This window comes from Aphelocoma coerulescens, chromosome 6 (genome assembly GCF_041296385.1).
Source record: "Aphelocoma coerulescens isolate FSJ_1873_10779 chromosome 6, UR_Acoe_1.0, whole genome shotgun sequence".
In the NCBI taxonomy this organism is placed as follows: domain Eukaryota; kingdom Metazoa; phylum Chordata; class Aves; order Passeriformes; family Corvidae; genus Aphelocoma; species Aphelocoma coerulescens.
The window spans coordinates 8,098,242-8,121,172 of record NC_091020.1 but is presented as its reverse complement, the minus strand read 5'-3'; the positions used below and the strand labels follow the sequence as shown (position 1 = coordinate 8,121,172).

The 22,931-nt window shown below is 42.5% G+C and overlaps 2 protein-coding genes across 12 annotated transcripts in view; one reads left to right on the top strand and one right to left on the bottom strand.

Annotated features, from left to right (window-relative positions):
* The window catches only part of CCSER2 (coiled-coil serine rich protein 2), a 142,030-nt gene that overhangs the window by 118,376 nt on the left and 723 nt on the right, over positions 1-22,931 (bottom strand). The window contains exon 2 of one of the 11 annotated variants that reach the window (XR_011151650.1): positions 10,276-10,429. The exons of the other annotated variants lie outside the window; for them this stretch is intronic. The gene's annotated coding sequence lies outside the window, so the exon portion shown is untranslated. The remainder of the gene's footprint in view (positions 1-10,275; positions 10,430-22,931) is intronic. 11 annotated transcript variants of the gene reach the window in all.
* On the top strand, positions 3,697-8,151 carry LOC138112291 (protein NDNF-like). The gene is made up of 3 exons (XM_069019122.1): positions 3,697-3,884; positions 5,590-5,723; positions 6,633-8,151. The coding sequence occupies exons 1-3, from the start codon at positions 3,697-3,699 to the stop codon at positions 7,982-7,984; spliced, it is 1,674 nt and encodes a 557-aa protein (XP_068875223.1). The 3' UTR covers positions 7,985-8,151.

Here is a 22,931-nt window from a genome sequence, read left to right as displayed (position 1 = left end):
GATCTGTTACACAGACTTTACCTGTGCTGGATTTCACACAGAATGATGGTTTGTCTAACAGACCCTGTGCCTGTATCAGGGCTCCCACGTGCTGTCCTTTTAAAAAAGCCCAGTTGCTGAGCCAAACTTTTCACCAAACAATTCATGAACACCTTAATTATTCCTGCCATCTTCTGCAGTGAGAATAAATGGACTGTAAATATTTCTCTTACATTAGCTGATGAGCAAATTTACATTTTCAGAAGGATCTGCTATGCAAAATCTATTGAAACCTCTTTCTATTTCTCCCTTATCTGCTCCCCTCTTCTTAGCAAACTCTTAGTCTTGGGAAGGCTTAAACAACCTAACTCCGAATCCAGGGAGACAGTAGTACAGGGTTACTGCAAATCACTCTCCAAACACTGGACAAGAGACTTTATTTAAAAATAAAGCCTCCCTACAATATTCTGTCTTTTCCCCCTGCAAAGTGCCTGCCTGGAAGCTCATGCAGCACCCTGAGGCTTGCCTTTCTGAGCAGGCATCCCCACAGTACTGATCCCAGGGCATCTCTCCTGACATCCCAGGCCAAGAAGTACAAGCAGCATGTGAATCCTGGCCACAAACTGCTCTCACTCAGCAGGAGTGGCCTGAAAAGAACCATGGCTTTGCTACAACTGCTTTGTAGCCCCAACAAGCAAGTGCTTGGCTTGCTGTGAGCCATTTCCCATGCACCCTTTTGCTGCCTCCTCCCTCAGCCACACTGTTTTCGCATCAGAAATGCTCCCCCCCCAGCCCAGACACTTTTGGAGCTTCTTACACAGCCTCTCCAAGCCAAGAAAACCACTCAGCTCTATTCAGTAGACTCCTGACAGCCTTCAAAAGGACTGCTAATTCCAGTCTGCTTTAATAATGAAGAGCATTCTCTCCCTTGCAGCTTTTCTGCCTTCCCTGCTTTAGGTCAGCACCTGTTGGGCCCATAAAGCACCACAGCAGAAACTCAGTGCACCTGAAACTATTTGGAGTTTCCACAGTGCTGAGGGCAGGGAGATCCCACACTCCTTGGGATGGAGTGGGCCATCAAGCTGCTAACACAAAAGTAGCTTTCTGGAGGAGAGTGGCGCACCCCTGGCTGGCTTGGACTAAGGGCTGACAAGGGTTAACAGTGTTTGCTCCTCTCTCCATCACACCCCCCTCCTCCTCACTGTGCATTTCAGTCACAGACCTGCTCCCTGGCCAGCCAGTGCTGGGATTAGGCTGCAGGAGCAGCCTGGCTGACACTCGGTGCAGGAGCAGGGTCCTGGGCTCAGCACACAGCACACCCCAACTGCTGCACACCTCCAGGAGCAACGCGAGAACTGAAGGAACATCCATCAGGACTTGGGAGGCTGCAGAACTGGGCAAGTTTAAAACAACCAACTCAAGAAAATACCAAAATCCTGGCCTTTTTTTTTTTTTTTTTACTTTTCTTGAAGGACCGCAAGCATTTTAGTTGCTATGTCTGTTCAGGAGCCATATGGAAAAATCAGTCCTGTCCTGTTAAACTGGTTGCACAGTTTTGATTTTCATCTGCCTAAAGAGATCTGAAAAGTCTGTGTTCTTTTATGCTTTTTTGGCAAAGAAAGCAATTTGTCTGAGGATCATCTGGCCAGGAACACAATAGGTAAGCACAGTATTTTTTGTGTAACATATTTCCAACAGTCTGAGAACATATTGTTTGTGTAACTGAGTGAAAACAACCTTTAGGATGATGCTCTCTTTGGGATAAGCCGATTATAGGTTTGTTGATCGCTTGGTTTGTTTGTTTTCCTGGAGAAGAAAAGCTGAGCTGCTGTGGTATCAGTGTGGTTTGCAAGATCCTGTCATTTAAACAGCAGAAAGACTTTTTTTTAATCCTCTCCAAAGCACAGAGCAACTCAGATTCCACTGTCAAAGGTAAAGCAAAATATTTGGGGTTATATTTTAAATCTGTAAGCTATAATTAGACTACAAGAATAACAAAGTGGCAAAGTGACTCAGAGTCATAAGGAAAAGCTCTAAGAGCATTAAAACAGAATTGATATGGAAATTATAACTATTCTTTCAACTTGTTCAGATGGTTGTTTAAGCCTGCATTCAACCAGGTGCTAAAATATTACAAACAGGCAGAGAATAAGCCAACTTTGTCTGGATGTTGAGAGGGACATTCAGATGACCTGGTAATGATAATTTCCATAATCATCTCACTGATACTAAAGATGTGCTTGACTATGGGAATCCCAGATTCTGTACATAAAAACCTACAGATGTATTCAATGCTATATTTAAATGTGCATGTTTGAAATGGATTTTAAAAGGAAGGGGTCCTTTTATAAAGTCACTTTAACCGCAATGGACAGTGGGTCTGCTGAACTGGAGATTTGACCACCTAAGATCTTTCCCACTTTCACAGGCACTATGGGGAAAGAGCTAATCTCAGAAAAAAATTAAAATTATTTAAGAATTGAGCCTTTGTCCTGTATGTTTTCTCCTGCCACCAGCCAAAAATCAGATTTAACCAGGATCTTTACTCCTTGCTGCTTCTAAGATGCAATAGGCTACTTTTTCCTCAAAAAAGGGATCTTGCTCACAGAGCTCCCTCTGCTTTCCAAATCCCTGAGCTACAGCTGGCACCTGCATTAAAGGTCTATGCCCTTTCCACTTGCATACTTTTTGAAACTGCATGTGGCAGACAAAAGAGTTGTAAGCATAATCAATAACTGCACATAGTGCACTGTCAAAACTTCTTGTCCTAACTGGAGTCCCCTCCTCTGTGTAGCTCTAGGCAATGCTCACACCAGTTTAAGTAATGCCAGTATTTGCTGGGGACTGGTTTTGTACTTTTCTTTCATAGATTCCAAGCTGATAATAAGGCCTGTTGAAAAAAAGGGACATAACTGATTTTTTAAAAATCTCTTGCCACAGCGAATACAATACAGTTGTTACAGTTCCAGTGAGCAGAAAAAGCTCAGACAGGCTGGAAGCAGTGCAGGTATGAGAATGATGGGCAATACAAAACTCTAAGAACAAGATTACTGCCCTACAGTGATAAAGCCTTCTTCCAAATGAGATACACAGAGCTTAAAATCTAAGTACCAGTTTGGGGATTCTTATCCAGGATTCTCCACCTTTGACCAAACAGTATCTTACACAGCTCTGGATAAGTTATACTGATCCTCTTATCTACATGCACCTACAATCACAGTGGACAAAATAAAAATTCAATGATCTCTGATAGAACAGCAAGAGCAGCAATGTTTGGGATATACTGATGTCCTGTGAGTTTTAAAGGGACAGTTCCATTACAAATAGCTCAGCCTTGAAATTTAGTAAGTGAACGCCACAAACTAGAAAAAAAAATCTTTTAAATGTAATTCTTCACTCATTCTGAAAGCAGTAAAAAGATTTGTTTGAATAACTGTGATGTTGAACTTGTGCTGCATTAACTATACTTTTTCCTATAATCAAAGACTTCATAGTTTCTGCAATTAAATCTTTGCAGAGAGATCCTCTGAGGAATATTTCTGTGAACTTTAAACAATTTAGCAAAAGGGAGACTGGCACTATATTTGAATGCCTGTCTTACTGGGATTACTGGGATACAAATAGCAGGAAAGGCACAGAAAGAAAGGGTCACGTTACTTTCTCTCCTATGGCAGCCGTTTCTGTTCACTTTTGTCATCTCACTTTGCAGTACTGAAGATGTCCTGGCTCTGGCTTTATCTTCCTCTCCATCTTCTCATGGCAACTTCTTTGTGCCATTCTACAAAAACAGCCACCACCAGTTCCCAACAGAGCTTCAAGACCAACCTCTTCAATTTCTACCACTCCCTGATACTGGCAGATGGTAAGGAAACTACAGTTCACCTGCTGAAGGATATACCCAAAAGGTAAGAGCAAATCAGCCACTGCTACTCCCAGATATTTCCCATGTCACTGGTAATTACATGCTACCAGTGCAAGCCAAGAATCCCTCTGCACCTGCAGGGCTCTGTCTGTGCACACTGAATTGTCAGAAAAATGCCCCACTCCTCAAGTGTCATTACACTGCCCAGAATCTGGAATGAGCCTCTGAGATGAGGTTTAGCTTCCTGTAGACATTTCAGCAGCTTTCTGTGCTGTTTGTCAGAGAAGCAGCAGAACTGATACAGGACAGGTGGGCTCCAGCAGCAAACCGTTGTGTCACAAACAGCCTGGCTTCAGATCTGCAGAGACAGCAGCCATCCTACATTCATGGTGAAATACAACCATGTTACCTAGCAAATTAACTCCCCCAAAAATCAGAAGAATAGCCACACAGACATCTGGAAAACTTCTGCCACTGTCCAGCACACTAAAAGTCTTTTTGTTGAATGGCAATACAATTTGCTGAGATCAAAAGTGCTTTGTATGTGGAAATTCCCCACTCTTCACTTTCCCAAACCATCTGCAAAGTCTTCTGCCATACCTAGATATGTAGGTAATCTAGATACTACAACTGGCACTGCATCTGGGCAGCTACTTGTTTGGGAAGAGATGTGCTTTGGAGAGAGACCAGCAAATACAGATTTTGACATATACCCAAGTGGTCATGGAGCAGAGGGTGAGCCAGATTGCTCAGTCTTCATATGCATTGCACAGAAAAACTGGAACATGGCACATGTTATATAATGTGACCAGGCTAACAAGAACAGAACAACACCTCTCCTCATTAAAGGAAAAGGGGTACTGAAATTTTAAAGAAAAGGGAATTTTTCTACACTCTTGTGGCATAACATTAAGACTGCAATTAGGAAGCAGTTTAGCATGATCAGGTTCTTTTGAACCCCAGTCATGCAAACAGAAACACAAGAGATGACAAGTTTTAGCTTAGAGTAAAAGACTTGAGAATGTGGAACTGATTTCAGTGAAGCTTCATTCTGGCCTAGTAGCCATACCCTGAAAGTAAGCCAGACCTCCAGGCTGACAGGATCTATCCATAATGACTAGGCTTGTCTCACTGGTGAACAACAAAAAAAAAAAAACTTGAATTGCCAATTGCCTTTGTTTAAGTGCACAGTGAGGCACCCAGATCCAAACATTTCTGTGGCCAAGTCCAAACATTGTACAGTCTGTATAAAAACAACAGAAATAAAACAGAGCAAGACAGGAGGCTGGGCTTTCTTAAGGCAGGAATCAAAACCTGACCAAGGAGACTGATGTCACTTTGTACTGCTCATGCACATGAGGTAATTAAGGTAGAACAAGCAACAGGTGGTTTTGGAGACAGCAGTCAGCTAAATCACATCCATCATCCAAAATAACCAGCTAAAGACAAGATACAATGTTCATCTGAAGTGCAAAAAAAAAAAAACCTCAGAAGGAAAGATACTGCCTAAGCTAAGTGGATAAAGCTTCTAGCAAATACTTGTGGAATAGGAAAAAACCCCACATCATGTTTTCATTCTGCATCTGAAGACTGCAGACATTCACCATCCCTTTGTGAGGACACACCTCAGAGAACAGTCATTTCTACCCAGAGCACAGTGACCCACATCAGAATGGCTGATTACAAGGAGTTTCGGGCAAACTTGAATTCCCTGATACATTTCCCTCTATTTCTATCCACATTCACAGGTACTACTTTGTTTTGGAAGAGAGCAGGGTCCTTAGCCCTTTCTCAATAACAGTGACTCCCTGTGATGTTCCCATCGAGTGGAGCATACTTGTCTACAAGTCTCCACCAGGTTTCCCAGGAAAAGCAACACCAGGTAAGGCCTTTGGTCTGCCTAAGTAGAGGCAAAGAAAGCATAAGTTACTCATACATAACCGTGCTATAGGAAATTTCCCACAAGCCCAAACACCCCATGGTTCCCTCTCCTGTGAGCTGCCATGGACTGACCCTGTCCCCATGGGTGAAACGTGGGAGAGGAACAACTGCAGGTCCTCCAGGCTGCACAAACAGATCAACTTCATAAGTGTTGGTACTGGGCCAAACTTCCCCCTGCTGCCTCAGTCATTTTTCTGTGGCTTAGGCCGCTTGAGACAACCATTTGCTCCCCATGTGAAGCAGAGAAGATTTAGCCATTTATTCTTGCCACACCTACCACAGCAGTGGGTAATAAATTGCCTTTACTCTGAAAGGCAATTCCTTTCTCTTGCATAATTTTTGGAATTAATTTTTCAAATTAAAAATCTATAAGCTGCCATTAACAAGTTCTTACCTAAGCAGATACACTTGACTGATGAGAACAAATTCTACTCCTTTGAATTGATAAGTTTTCCCTCTTCATGAGACAACGGCCTAAAACTAATCCAAAGAAAAGATACCATAGAAATAATGAGCGTCCTTAAAGTAAAGTACCCTAAGAGACAGCAAATAGAAGAAGAAAATTGTAGGGGCATCCGGCACGATACAAGCCAAGCTTTTGTAAGTTGTGGTTTCATAATTATAGTATTTTTGAAAACATAATTCTACAGCTGCACTGCTAAAATAAAAGCTCCTCAAATTTTATTTTAATAAATTGCCAGTAGCAACTTATTTTTACTAAAACATATTTTTAGTTATAATTGCTTCTTTCAAGAAGAAAATACAGTGTTCCCTAACAGTAAAACTTGTATGATGTGCTTTATTTCACATCTTTTAAAACAGAAGTTACAAGTCTGTGTTTTGCCTGCAGGTGACCATGATACACAAGAGGTCTCAAAATCTCAGAAGGCTCCAAGCATGGTGTCCACCATCTTCAACTACAAGGGAAATTCTGTAGAGACTTACATGGGAATGTCTTCCCATTCTGCTGTTTACCTGCTGGAGTTCTTATCCACCGAGCGAGACACGCACATCACCGTGTACTTAACAACTGACACAACGTCTGGGCACCTCTACCCAGAGCTTCCCATGGACCCACGCATAGATGTGATTGGCATTGGCCACACAACGGTGACTCTGACCTGGAAACACAGCCCTTCTGTCTTGCAGCACAGGGAAAGCATCCAGTACTGTCTCCTGGTTAATGAAAAGCACAACTATAAGAGCTTATGTGCTGCTGAGACAGCAATCAGATCCTCTGGAATGAAGCTGCCACCCACATTAGCTCTGTCCCTCTCTCCATACCTTCTGGAACCACAGCAGGTGATGATATTGTCCAACAGTGAACTGAGCATCATCAACAAAGTGAGCAGTGGAGAAGTCAGGCAGGTGTGCATGGGCACCAAGAACACTTACACAGTGGCCAATCTCAGCCCCAGCACTCAGTATTACTTTGATGTTTTTATTGTCAACCTCCTCACAAATGCCAGCGCCGCATACACCGGGACATTCGCCAGGACCCTGGAAGAACCTGAACCCAAGGTGACAGAGCTGAAAGATGGCAAAGTGATTCATGTGGTCCTGGATGGGAAAAAGCAGAAATTCTACAGTCTGCAGTACCAGGCGAGGCACAAGAAAATCCACTTCACCTTTCAGTTGTGTCGGGGCCAAATACGGGTTCACATAACAAGGAATGGCAAAACAGTGGCATCAGAAAATCTCTCTGGGCTGAGGTATTTGTCCCTGAAGGGAAAGCTGCTGGACACCTATTTGGTGCAGCTGAGGTCCACAGAGGAATCTAACTCTTCTGTGAAGGTACAGGCATCCCCACATTTCCACAAGCCCTTATTCCCACTTCTTCCAGAGAGCTTAAAAATCAAATCCTTCAGTAAACTGAGAACATGCAGGTCTGTGACCATTGCCTGGCTGGGAACACAAGAGGAGAGCAAGTACTGTGTGTACAGGAAAAGGATTGAAGAGGATCAGATTTGGGGGGAGCTGCAGAGTGCAGACAGGTGCTCCGGGCCTGAATCTCGGCACAGATCAGAGAAAGTGCTGTGCAAGTACTTCTATGATCTAAACCTCCAGCGAGCCGTCACCACAGAGACCATCAAAGGGCTGGAGGCAGGGACATTCTACTTGTTTGATGTTTATCTCTTTGGGCCATCTAGCATCCCTGTCAGATATCACAGCAAAGTTGTGAAGACCAGGAAAAAATGTTGAAGGTTTTAAAGGAAAGCTTTGAAGTGAGTGAATGAAGGTTATTATCAAAATCTACACCACTCCAGGTCAAAGGCCCTGCAGTTTGAACCATGCTGACACAAAAAATTTAAAGGCAGAAGATTCTACAGAAAAAAACACCTTAGATGATTACACTTACATCTCCTCTCCTGTGTAAGGTGGGGTGCTTTTTTTCTTTTCCTGTCTCATTCAAACATTAAAAACGGAGCTGTGAAACAAACTCATATGCATGGAAATAAAATAGCCCAAGAGAACTCATGAGAAATAGATTGGTTACCTAAAATGCTCCAGAAATTCAGCACAGAAGTGATGGAAAATGCCTGACAAGAAGCACACATCATTTTTCAAGTCCCAGAGTTTTCTACTTTCCATAACTCATGCAGCTAATGAGGAACTGAGAGACCCCACAAATCAGACTACTCTTGAGAAACAGATTCCTCACTGCTTGAACAGGAATGGAGGCAAAAAGAAATTGAAAAAGCAGTGGAACTGATGTATAGCTCCTTCAGTAAAGCAGGCTGAACTACATCTTCCCCTATTGCCCGCATGTTTGCTTGGTTTCATTCCTACAGAGAAACTGTGCTTGGTTAGGAACAGACAAAATTCAGGCCAGGAACTGGCTCTGGATCTGGTTTTTCTGGGGAGTGTACAAATACGCTGCTGTGCTACTGCCCATGAGGAAAGCAGCAACTGAGAAATCTTGCCATAGAAAGATTTATCATCTATAGCCTCTGATATCAAGCTCATCTCTATGACTCTGTGACTCCTGACTGTAATATATTCATTCTTTGCATCCTCAAGCCAGCCTATATCAATGAATGCATTGCTTTGACAAAAATTAAATGCAATTTTCCTATTAAATATCGTGGAGAAAAAATATTTGCAGTAAAAATTCTGGCGCATTTTGATTGTCTTGCTTCCTTGACTACTTTTCTTACATGATATGAGTATAAAAAAAAAAATCAAGTCTTTATAAAAAACTGTTACACTCAACTTCAATTATCAGTAGAAAATATTTTGCACATAGGCTTGTGGCAGGCCTGGAATCTACCTATGAAGAGATGCAATAGATGCACTAACCCAGAGGCTGCCAGATAAATCTTGCTTGCAATAATTCTTTTTCCTCTATAACTACACTAAACACATGCATAAATGATTAAACCCATTCTTGGGTATTTGAGTCACTCTCTCGCAATTCAGGGTCATCAAAGCTCCAGTTTACTCTGAGTAATTATTACATCCAAGCATGTTTGGAGGCCCTTGGTGAGGACTGAATCAGTCCTGTGTGCAGGCCGAGGGTTGTGTCTCCTGCTCCAAAGCCTCTCACAGCCCTGTGCACCCTGTTCAGGGCACCCTGTGACTATTCAGCCCCAGATGAGGGGCTCAGGCCTTCCCAGGGGATCAGCTGCAATATCTGGGCTTGGCTTGCATTCCTGCAGGCGCTGTTCCGGACTCAGCAGTGCCATGGCAGGAGCCACGTGCTCTGCAGCCTCCTGTCCACACTCCATAGGCCTTTTGGCTAATTACAGGGGCTGGCAGCTGCTCTGCCGTCATTCCAAGACACGCTCTCGCTTCATTTGCCTCCTGCCAAAAATAGTCTGAGCTCAGAGAGCAACAAAGGTCATCTCCACTTGGAAATCTCACTGTTTTCTGCCTTCCTCCTCAATTTCAGGCATTTATATTCTGGATGAATTTCACTTAGATGCCCTACAACTGACTGTATTAACAACCATAATTATAATGAAGAACAGGAAGATCTGTCTAACAGCAGATAAAACATATTCTTAATCCCCTGCCCTCAGTCTGTCAGAGCATTAACCCTTGCTTTTACCCTCTGTATACAATTGCCACAAAAATGTCCCCTGGAAGAGGACGATACATTGGCAACATAACCCACACCAGTGTTTCTACTAAAGCAGGTTTTTTACAACAGAATTAGCCTTCTCAGCAATACCTTGGTTCAGGGCTGTAGTCAAGAGAATGAGGAAGGGATAGAAGGAGAGCCTGAAAGACAACAGAGAGCTAAGCAGTCAAAGGTGGTACAGAAGCAAAGGCTGGACATTGCACCAAGTAGACTGACAGTTAATCTATTAGGAAGGAGTTCAGGTTTGAGGGACAGTAGATATTTCAGAGGGACTTTGAAAAGAGCCAGGAGATTCTCCTCTTCCCAGATTCACCAGCTCCTCTTCACTCCTCCTCTCCCTGGCCATTTCCCCATGCAGAGGAGTGGCTGAGGCAGAGCCCAGTGGGAAGTTCTGGAGAACACAACTTACCAGTCCCACAGCCCAGGCTGGCAGCCAAGCAGGGCAGTGACCAATGGTGCTGCTGGAAGGGCTGATGCCAGTCCCTCACTCACAGAAGGAGATTTCTCCCACCCACACCAGGTCCTCCATCAGCCAAGGCCCCTGCACTCAGGACAGAGTTGAGCTGTAGAGAGAAGCACGCTGTTCTGTCAAACCCATCACCTCTAATGCACACAGAGCAGGTACCTGCCCTCCAGGTAGCAGCCCACTGTGCTCGTGTGTGCAGCCAGCCATGCTCTGTAATGGGAGGGAATGTTCCTCTCCACTGATTTTTCCACTGTGATTGTGCCTGTGTGCACCAGGCTGCAAACCTGTATTCAATTCACTCATGCCCAGATGCTGCTCCTGAGGTGGCCTCTGGGTGCACTGGTTTAAGCTGGGTCTCAGTGCTGACTGCTGTCCTGAAAGTTTCAAAGGTTTATCCACAACAAAACCAAAGGTGCTGTGTTACAGTGCAGATACTGCAACACGTGTATCAGACAACGAGGCCCGTGGAAAAAAAAATATCTATGGACAGATTCTTGATAGATGTTTCAGAGATGTTTATTTCTCCAGCCACATGGCCGGGGCTCTGCCCAGGAACTGCTCAATCCCAGGACCCGCTCAATCCCAGGACCCGAGGGTCCTTGCCTGTGCAGGGGAACACAAAACAACCAGTGGGGAACGAGGCTGACCAGGGGCAGGCAAACCCCGTGTCTCCACCCCAGGGCCCCTCTCCCAGGCCCACATGGCAGGGGGGAGGGACCCCAACAGGGCTGCATTACACCCTTGGTGCTCTTCCCACCCCTACACAGGCAGTTACTTATGTGCATAGCTCCCTATCTTCAGCACTCACAAGTCCTTTTCTTTCAAAGTTGTTGGCATCTTTCCTTTCCCCCTCCTTCCCATTTGACTAGTCCTGGCATACTAGGCCATGTCTGCCCATAAACATTTCCCAAACCACCCCCTTTCTTGTCTTCATGCTTTCTGCCATCCTTCCTGCTCAGATTTTCAGAAAGGCTCAATGCCTTCAGCTCAGCCTGTCCTAAGCTGTCGTCAGCTCTTCCCATGTGCTTCCCAGCCCTGCTGAATCTGAGTCACATCAGAAGAGAAGACAGATCTTTTCACGGAGAACATTTTAGAGCAATGTTTTGGTCTTGTGGATCATTTAGATTAAGTCATCAACATCATTATCAGGCCAAAGTATTTTTTCTGGTGTTCAGTAGTGGGTCCCAGCTTTTTTGTGTACTTCCAGCTAATGTATCTCAAGTCCTGTCAGAGCTGAGATCAAAGGCCATTCATCCCCTCCCAGCATTTTTACAGAATTGCTCCCACTGCGATGCCACCCCTGGGAAGTGAGGGTCAGGGTACCAAAAGCAGAGCAGGCAAATAAGAGAAAGCAGGTTTAATCCCACACCCACTTCCCCTGTGGGCTCAGCCTCACAAATCAAAATTTGAATTGGCAAAATGAGGTGCTGGTATGTGAAACAGTAAAATAATAGAGCATGGGCCTAAGTCTACCATTGTGTGTTGCTGTTAGCCACAAACCAGAACAGTGAGGGGCTCTTCAGCATCTCCTTTCAGTGTTTCACACAACTGCTACTCATAGAAACTTCAAAATGTGACCCAAGTCAGTAACAACTGCTTGTTTAATTTATACACTTTGAAAGATACTGCTAAAACCAGTGTAGAGGTTTCAGACACTGGGTTCATGGACTAAAAGCATTTATTAGTTAATATTCAACTGACAATAAGAATAATCTATTTTGTCATTCCTTTTATTTTCCCTGTATTTAACAGGCCATTTATTCATTCCCTGTTACTTTGAATAATAAATTTAAATACCTTTCCAAGTGGATCTGGTAGTTTAATAAACTGTTCACTATCTGCCCATGTTCAGGGATGAATTCACAGCTTTAAAAAAAATTTCTCAATTTCATCTTTGTACCTTGCAATTTCTTTCTCTGGCTGATGCTTTCTCACTTGGAAGACTCACTTCTAGCTTAAACAACATTCAGATATTCTTCCTACTTTGGCCTGTGATGCTGAGGTGACATCCTGCTCATTATTTGCTTTGAAAGACACAGAGCTGACGTGTTGGTTTACAAGTACCCACATAACCCCCATTTTGGGCTTCCTTACTATTCCCTGTTGGTTTTTGTGGGTTAAGAATTTATGAGCCATGGGCACTACAGTTAAACATCCTGGCCACATGCAGCTTTGCACAAGGCATAAAATCTAATATTGAAAATCAAATAGTATTAGCACTGACAGCAAGTACAGACCAGTGACCTCAAAATGCCAAAGGCTTTCAGGTGCTGTTAGAGCAGCTGAAGCTCTCTGGCATTTAGAGGAAAATGGATGACTTAGCAGCAGATTAGTCATTCAGCAAAATAACCAACCCAGGCAAAACAAAATAGATGGTGGCTTTGGGGGAAGAAGGTGAACAAATGATGTGTGGCTGCTCATCAGTGTTACCTGTTCTGCACATGCAGGATGGAGAAATCAACAGCATAACAGAGCAGACAGGTCAATTTGCCTCTCTTTAACAAAAACAGGGATTTCCTGGACAAGTCTGTCAAGGAATATTAAATAACAGCATAGTAAAAAGTAGATCAATTTACAAGAAGAGGCAAACAATGAGTGTGTCTCACTGCTGCATTGCATTCCTCTGCCCGGAAACGTGATGTAACTCAAGGATGAGCCCGGAGGATTCCGGGCTGGCAAGCACAGGAGCTGCAGGGGCTCCAGCAGCCCACGCTGCCAGAAGATCATGCCAGGCAGCACATGGAATGCCGTGCTGCCACCAGAACTGCCAACACGAGAGGGCACTGTCAGGCTGGAGGAGAAGCAAAAAGTGTGCTTGATAAGCCTTATCGGGAGCAAATATTTCAGCAAATTTAACAAGTCAAGCATCTTTCTGATAAGATTATTAGGCAGAACAGATAGAAGAAAAATCCAGAGCTCACATTTAATTTTCATTAAGTCTTCCAAGTTTGGGGAGGTTTTGTTAAAATTAAAGTACTTAAAACCTGGCAGCCAAGGAACAGTAAGAGACAGGCACTTGCTGCCAGGGCTGAAACACCAGTGCTCCCACTGCCTCTGAAACATTCAATCAATCACTAATGGGGCTAAAGCTCCTATAAAACAAAGAAATACTGTGGTACTGAGGATAGTCACAGATTCCATGAGGTTCAAGGGGGGAGTCTTATTTCAGACAAAGCCTGCTCAGCAAGTTCCTATCTGAGGCACCCCATGACAACTCCATCTCTTCTCCTGTAGTGCCCTTGTACTGAGGGAGATTCTCTGGAGTATTGCTTCCCTGTCCCACCAACAACACTCAGAGACTTACCTCCCACTGGAGCTGGATATCCCATCTATACTCTGGGACACAGGAAACAGACTGCAGTTTGTCAAGGACTTATTTTGGGGGGAATTTGCTCACTGACTTTGTAGCCTCTATGAGAGACTAAGGATTTGCTTACAGAGGCCAGGAGCCATCACCAAAAAACTGCAGACCTATACTGCTTCTGCACTGAGGAAAGTTCTCTGAAATTCTACTTCTCCACCTCAAGTTTACAAAAGCACGTGAACAAGGACAGAGGTGACAGCAGAGGGGACCAAGAAGGTGAGAATCAGAGATACTGTTTCTTTTTGCAGGTGCTGGTATCAGTGACACAAGAGGGGCTTCGAGAAGGTGCCTCGAAGTTCAGTTTCAAAATGATTGTTTCAGACTCCCATGGTAATTTGCTCTGAAAGCAGAACTCAGTGGGAAGGGAGACCTCCAGGAGCAGAAGAAAACAATAAATAGTGAAAGTAATGAGGTAAAATTTGAGTTTGTTAGAAGCTTCTAAGCAAAGGAAGGGCCCAAACTGGATCCACATTTTGCATCCAGCTCCCATTTTTGTAAGTTGCCTACTACTCACAGGAAGCCTTTTTGCCTGGACAGAGATTTCTCTGGAATGACATTCATTCTCAGAAGGGCTCTGCAGGAGCCCTGATAAGGGCTGCCAGTGGGATACATCTGTCCTGGCCCTTCCCGCAGCATTTTCCAGGCACCAGCACCACAGTGGTAACTGACACCAGCAATTTTTTCATTCTCTTTCCAGCAGCAAGAAGATTATATTTGATTGAGCTTCACTACTGATTAACTTCTGTCTCCAGAGCTCTCTGCCAGCATATAAACCCACTAAGCCCCTAGTATTCCTGTAGCCTGTGACTCATAGGAGAACTCAGCATGCAGTGTGTTGTCTGTCCCAAGACTATGATCCTAAGGAAATACTCAATCTGAGTCTCCTTTAGAGGCCTCTGGAAATAACCACACACAGCCCACTGTCAAGGTAATGTGCTGTTAGACCTGGATCTCACATCTGACATATCTGCTACATGAAAAACACCACAAAAACAAAACAGGGACTCTACATTTAGCCAAAGTCTAGCTGGCCTGCTTTTCATTTTCCTCTGGGACATATAGTTCAAAATCAGCCCAGCAACACCCAAAGAGGTGCTACCCAGCACAGCTGAGGGGGTACTAGTGTTAAGGAAAACTTCCACCTTAAAGACAGGAAGTACCAGTGCTGGGTCCCACACTTTTTGTGGAGGCAGGTGATGGCTTTAAAGAGATTAAATGCATCTGCACTCTGAGCTTAGGGCATGAGCTGTCTCACCCAAGGCTGCAAACATAACCAGAGTTAGAACAGAGCTATTGCTATTCACTGCAGTGCTGACAAGCCTTCATGTCCTGAGGTTTCACCCACTAAACCCCCATAATTAGGGAGTTAATTCCTTCTTCCCTTTCTCCATTCCTGATTCATAGAAAGTGATCATAAGCATGAGCTACTTGACTTAGTATCTCTGTCATGACTTGGGCCAGTTTCATGATTTTTAAGCATTTGGAGTTGACAGTTACTCATGACTGGGGCTCGTGAATTGCAGTTCAAGAGAGATCCTGAAAGCAAGAACAGTTTGCTTACAATGACAACCAGGAAGGATTAAGATGTTTTCTGTACATGGTGGAAAGTTTTAACTTGAATTCTTTGGCCTTTTTTCCCTATAGAAGAATCCCAGTCAAAGAGGGAGTAAGTATTAAGCACTACAGTCAGTGACAAGTGCCTTTGAGGACAAGAGCCATCCACACACAGAGAGGGATTCTTTTCTTTATCTACAACTCAAGGAAGGAAACACAATTTTATTATTGGGTTGGCCAAAAAAAAAGGCAAATATTTCTATTCAGGCAGTTTCATATGTGGGCCAAACCCTCTGGTTTTGTAACATGGTACAGTCCTCAAAGCCAGATTTCAAAAGCAGAGTGCCAGTTTCTCAGCTCAGACTGAGAACCCACAAATTGGCCACACCATCAGCATTGCTTTGCACATATTATCTCCTGTTGGGACAAAATCTTTTCAAATCTGCCTGTAACTCAATGAAACCACAACAGTTACATCTGCAAACAATTTGGCCCACAATATTTTCCTCCCTAGTCATGTTTATGCAAAGAGAAAAATAGTGACTACTTTATCCATGCTATTCACATGTACTAATGCACAATAGCATTACTTTCTAGAATACCCAGAAGAAAGAAGAAAGGTGTTTTATTTTTATTCCTCCTCTTATTCAAAAGAGAATATAATTACCCACAAAAAGCAGCCAATTCCAGCTCCAAAATACAGCTATTCTATAGCTAAGCAGCAGGACAATTCACTTTGAAATGAAACTTCTCTAAAAGCGATATCAGAACTCCCACTCATGCAAATGGCTTTTGTTTGCAAGGGTGGCTGTTCTTGAAGAAAGGACTCAACAATGGCATTGAAAGGTGATTCAGAACATGAAAAAACTAAGTCTGGTTCTGAACAGGACATTAGAGGGGAAATCTGCAGCTCACATTGTGTTGGGCACAGTCAGTTCTGACTAGAATAAATGACAATTACATTATTCAATAGCCTTTTGAGTCTCAGAAATTGGCAGCAAACCTAATATTTCAGCTATTTGGATAAAACTGTTCCTTGTCTCTAGGGTATTGCTGTTTATTTGCCTCAACTCTATTAATTCCATCTTAACCAGGTATTCAGAAAATGTGTAATAGCAGAATTGATCCGTCAAAACATACCAAACATTCTTTTCCAGAGGATTGTGAAATAGTTCATTTAAGTAGTTCTTTTGCAACATCCTTTGGCTACATTGTCTCTCCCACCAGCTTCTTATAAGAATCATAGAATTACATCTATTATTGCCTCACTCCAGTTTCTTTCCCTACTGACTTGAGATAAAGTATCACAGAATATTCTGAGTCGGAAAGGACCCACATGGATCATCCACCATCAAGTCCAACCCTCAAGTGACTGGCCCATACAGAGATTGAACCCACAGCCTTGGCACTATTAGCACCAGGCTCAAACCAACTGAGCTAAATAGCCACATGCATTTTTGCTTTATTTAGAGCAGGAAGATGCTTTTTCTTCCCTAACAGAACAGTTCCCCACCTACTCCAAGAAAAGAATGTATATTGTCATAGCAAGGCCCCAGTGACATCCAAAGGTAAAACTGTAAGCACACTCACTTCCCACTGCTAGAGCATATCTAAAGGTAGGCAAATGGAAGCAAAAAAATAATGGAAAGACCAAATCCTAAAAGGGAAACTAAGAAAGAACTACCTACAGCCTGCAGTCTGGAAGGAGCCAGATCCATGTCTCTTAAGTATGACTTTGGGCAGGTAAAGAGACTGGCTTTCAGCACCCTGCCTGCCCTGTGAGGTATGCAGAGAGCACAGTGCTCTGAAACACTCAGGGGTGCTATGGAAAGGGTGAGAATGAGGGGTACTATTCACATCCATCTTACTGCTTTTCCCACATCCAAAGAGGCACTTCTCCATTTCAAGGAAATTGCAGCATTATGGCAAGAATACAGAAAAAAAATAAACACAAAGCTATATCACAAATCTGAATGTTGTACTCCCAGTAGAATAAGGGTGAACAGCATTTGGCTTTTAGGAAATTATGGGTCACTGTCAGAACACAGCTTTGATTTAAGTTCTGGTTGGTTTGGTTAAGGCTTGTGTCCAAACCCTTTAAAAAACAGTTCAGTTAGAACAGTTAAAGGAAGGACTATAGAGTTTACTGTACTTTTTCCTTGAACAGTGAAATGTTTTGACTGGAAGCAATTAGGGTCAGGAGCCGTTTTTTATTATATACATATTCAGGCCACCGAACTGATCCCAATGGCCTAAGTGCAGCAATAAATGTGGTGGGCATCCACTGTTTATTCTCACTCCAGAGCAACGGGAGCATTTTACCATTAGGTGGCACCAGAGAATATTTGAACAATAGCAGGAAGGACCATTGGAACTGGGATGGTCTTAAGCAGATGTAATCACGTAATTAAAAAATAGTCCTCTTTGCTATGCATATGAGCTCTTTAATTACTTACTATAAGTGATACACAGTTCATCAGAATGCAAGTTACAGCTACAGCCATGATTTATTAGCAGGTGATTTTTATTCTTAATCACACATGAGAAGTATTTAACATGAAATTGCCATACAGTTGGATTTAACTGAGATGAACAGCTTTGTAGGGTTTTATTTGTCTTACTGAAAAGAAAAATATATCTCTGCCCAGACAACTCCAAATGTGGGCTGTTAAAAAAGACCCTTTTAAGAGTCTCTGTGCATATCTGGTGCAATTCCAGCAATGTCTATGAATAATTTACCAGCTAATGAGCTCTTTTCTGTTTATGAAATAATACTCTTAAGAATAATAAGGCAGGACATAAGCAGTAGCCATATGTTTCTTCTCAAGTTCTAGCCAGACAAATGACCTGAAAATTGCTGTTGCAAGAACTTCTAAAGCATATGGCTAAGTACAGGGAATTTGTTAACTTCTTGTGTCAGATCCAAGAGTTTCCAATTATCAACAAAAGATGGCATACCAACCCAATTACTCCTGATATATTCCAGTCAAGACAGATTCCAAGTAACCATAGCTGTGTGGGTGTATGTGGTTTGAAATAACAGGAATCACTGCAAATTTAGTGTAAATAAAAAAAGTAGACCCACAGATCACATCCAGACAAATGTGTCCCAGTGTGCTGAATGTACTTTCAACAGGAAGCAGGAATTTTTAGGCATTCTACCAACGCTGATTTCGAGCCACCATAAACTATTAGAGGTACATTTACTTTCCAGCACTACAGAAAACTCCTGCAACAGCTTATTTCATTTATCAGAGAGGAAAAGAAATACATCTTCCTTACGTAAGAAAACAAAAATATACCAAATAGTTGACAATTTTTTTAAAAAAATATTAACTGCAGATTGCTTTTTAAGACAACATCCTCATCTGGCTGGATAAACACCAGGACACTGGTGCATTATGCATGTTTCTGATACATCTGATTAAGCAAATGAGTCCAGTGCCATGCTCTTACTCACAGGAGTCCTTAGCCCCAAACCCTGTGGACACAATGTGCTTTCATACCATGCCTGAACCAAAGAATCTCCAGCCATTCTACTTCACAGCAAGATGGAAAAGCAAAGATATCTTCACAATGGACCAGAACTCAAAACCTCTAAGGAAAAAAACATGAGGAACCCATTCATACACCAAACAATATTTCATATTTGTATTAAAATTTATTACATCATCTTAAAAGCCATAAAAACTCTCAGGGATTATTCCCACTGCACTGAGTCAGTGTGTCAATCCAGGTCACTGTCAGCATGTACTTCACTAAGTTAAGAATGTTTCTGGGTTAATTTTTGTTTTAATCACACATCTTGCAAGGAAGACGAACATCCACAGGTCATTTCATGGTGCATTTATGTTTGAATTCACCATGTTGAAAGCCACTGCTCAGGTCCTTTATTATTTAGCTTCCAGCAACTGCAAATGTTCAAGGTTTATGACGTGTGTGGCAGTAAAACATACAAAATGCCAATTATCCATAGGCAAGCCAATAACTGGAATGCTTTCCTTTTGGTCAGCCTCAGCCCTGGGTCCTCTTGGGTTTAGTTGCTCAATCCAGAGCAGATTTCATTCACTACACTACAGACCTCTGGCTTGCTCTAGGGGGAGTACAGCCTGAGTAGAGGCTGCTGGAGAACCCCTAAAGGCCACTGGCTGAGCAAAAAGCCTGAAAGAAATCATGCCACTGGTGAAGGGAGAGTAAAAAGCCTTGCAAAGCCTGAGAACCTCCTCCTCTTCCTCATGATTTCCAGCCAGACAAGCCGATCATGACGGAGACTGGTCCATTCCAACCAAAGTAAGCAAAACCCATGGAAAGTGATCCCCCAATACTTAGAACAGACTAAACATTAAAATAACTGCATGTGCAAAAGATGTTTAAGAGTCTAGAAATGCAATCTTTTCCTAACAGTTCATGTTTCACTTGCATGAAACTGAAAAATCACCAATTTAACAAAGTCTTCCTTTATTATACTGTCTTTAAGACTAGTACCTGAGCTACAAGCATAAAAAACAGGCATTTTTTTAAAAAAAACAACCCTGATCTAATTAATGCATCATAAGAAAGAAAACAAGAGGTGAAGAATCACATTTTGGACCTGCCTACATTTCTCTAACTACAGTATGAAGAGCCAAAAAACCAAAAAGTCACTCTGAAATTTGCTCTCTCCATGCTGAGTGTACATGACTGATGTCTTTCTCCCAAGCACAAGATTAAAACTAAACGGTTGTTCCTTATCATAGCAAATAATACCTGGCACTGTTCATAGGCATTTCCAATATTAACCCACCTGTAAAACCAAAGAAAACATTTTCTCATAGATCAGGAATCACAGTGCCACAGCAGCTCATTTCTAAGACCCAGGAATGCTGCCTGTGAAACTTAACCTGGTGTGAGCACATGGAAGCTTTTCAATGATTAGCTATTGTTTTATCAGCTCCATGACAGAAAAAGGTGAGTTTTCACCAGAATGGTAGTAGCATCTAACTGGCAATGCTGCCTCAAAAACAGAATACATATTAGTAGCCAATAGGTTTTCCTAAGTGTCCTAATGCAACTTTTTCCTAGTAAACTGTGGGAAAAGTATTCAAAATCTGTCACCCCAGTTAAAACACCTAATTTTAAGTCAGCAACAATCCACCTTCCAAAACATTATTGCCCACTGCATGTTATGTTCCATTTGTCAGACTGTCTCTCTCAGGCTTGTGTGTAACAGTCAAATACAAATTTTTATCTCCTTCTCATGCTATATTGTTGGGGATTATGCTTTCCTCCTAATGTGCATTGTTTTACATACCACAGTTGGAAATATACCCTTCCAGCAACAATTAAGCAGACACATGGCTTCAGTCACACAATTAAGCCTATTGATTTTGGTCAACCTGTTTGTACACATGAAACCAGGCTTAAGCACCAAAGTGAACAATGGCCTCTCTATCATCTCATACACTGTCTACAACCATCCTGCTACCTTAATCAAGGTAGGCATACACAACCAGTCAGCTTGAGCCATTTCAGAGCAGTTGTGTCCGTGGTTTTTGTGGTATTAGCCAAACACTGATGCTGTGGTACCACAGGCTGCCTATCCCCAGGGATCTGAAGCCTGCTCTCCCTTACCTGCTGAAGGACAGGATATTGCAGGTGTCTCTAGGCCACCATACTCTGCAAGAACATTCAAGAAGTCTGTTCTCTACATCAGTGTTCAGCACCACTGCAGGAGCTGTTCATCCACTGGGGAAGGATTGTCTGTTACAGGGTATTTTTCGGTATTTTTCAATATACAAAGATCACATACTTCTCATCTTCTCACCTCAAGTCCTATATCCCATTTGCCACCCCAGCACTGTCCAGTTTGTTACACAAAACAGGTTCAGGAAGGATACTGATTAGTCAAGTGAGTTTCATTTGGAGCACAGCACCTGTACAAAAGCCCTTGGACCACAATATTTCATCTCATAACTGAGAGTCCTCATCTCCCTGCTCTTACATCTCCTGCAAAAATAGCAATGCCCTTCCCTAACTCCAGCAGCTCCTTCTCAGGCATGATGGCTGTATGGAAGGGCACTGCTCTTGTCAGCTGAAATCCCTGCTGCACCTGTTTGGATTGATTTAGTTCAATGGTCTCAGTCAGTGGCTTTGTACTGGAGTCAAAAGATTTATTTTAAATATCCTGACAGAGTCAGATAAGACACACTCGGCCTATTTCAGCATAAAATGCAAAACATTCTTAGAGCAAAATGTGCAAAACTCCCAGAACTATTTAAGTTAATAATTAAAAGGCCTTCCCCTAGGGTTAACCAAGTCAAGTTAGTTATTCATCTCAGTTAAAGTGCACACACTAGGACAGAAAAGGAAAACTATTAGATTTTTCTGCATTTCCCTGCAGAGCTGCATGTTAGAACCACATACAGGAGTGCAGTATGCTTCCAGAGAAGGACAATATTGCTCCATACTTTGGCATTTGTGACAGAGTGCAGCAAGCCACATACCTTGAAGCCACCCAAGCCTCTCAGATTGCTATAGAAGACATACCTGCATGTCTGAAACTGCTCTGGTGGCTGCACCAGCTGAAACAGTATGGCACTCAGAGTATAGGCAAGCTGTACACATCACAGTGCATTTACAAAGTTACTTGCACTACTTTATAAGTGATAAAGACACCTTTAGCCCTTATACCTATGGGGACTTGTGACTGGTAGTCCCAGCCAGTTACTTGTCAAAAAAGAAAATTTTAATCCCAATGTTGTTCACAGCTTTGCAGAAAGACTGAACCATAGAAGGTAACACTCTCCCCTGTACAACTGCTACAGTAACTGACCACTTAATGTGATCATGTTCTCAATAAAATCCATTCACAACTGCGTACTATCATGTGCCCACTACCTCCATCCTGTCATCAGCTGACTGTTTTTTCAGAAAAAGGAAAAAGAAAGGCAGTCAGGCAGCCCTGCTATCCTGAGCCACTGGAGATTGTGCTGAGGGCAGCACCAATTATTCCAGAAAAACACCATTACAATAACTGTTTGGGTTTGGAAATAAATATTATATTATGGCATAAGTTTCTCAGATGAATTTTAAATTGACATAGAATCTTCTGGAATATCAGCCTTTTCTTTACTCTTTGTAGCCTATTCACACAGTAAGATAGCAAGCATTCCTAAATAAGTAGCTTTACTAATAAATGCATTTAGAGGTAATTTATATTTTTAAGAGCAGTACAAAAAATTTACCCAAAAATAAACAAAGCACAGGGGTTTTTTTTCCCCCAGTAACACTTTAAAAATTACATGTTGAGACTCAGGTATTTATAAGGCAAACTGAAGAACATGCTTCATAGCATTGTCAAAGAGCATTCATTGCTCTGAGATCTCTGGATCAAATCTTTGTGTGTTATATGTGCAAAATCATTTACTCCAACACGTCTGTGTAAAAATGTCCAAGAGCAAAATGCATTCCAACATGTCCACCGAAGTTCTTGGACATTTACAGTCACTAACCTGATAAAACACTATTACAGACTTGTTTTAGGAATGCTATTCAGTCATTTCAGTGCTTCCTGTCTCTGCCTCTGTGGGCTAGTAAACTTGACTTGAACAGTTTAGCTATATTAACCAAGCTTTCCTTGCCATTACTATGATATTTTTCTTTCTTGTGAGTACTGTGAGTCATTTCCTTAAATCTTTGCTGG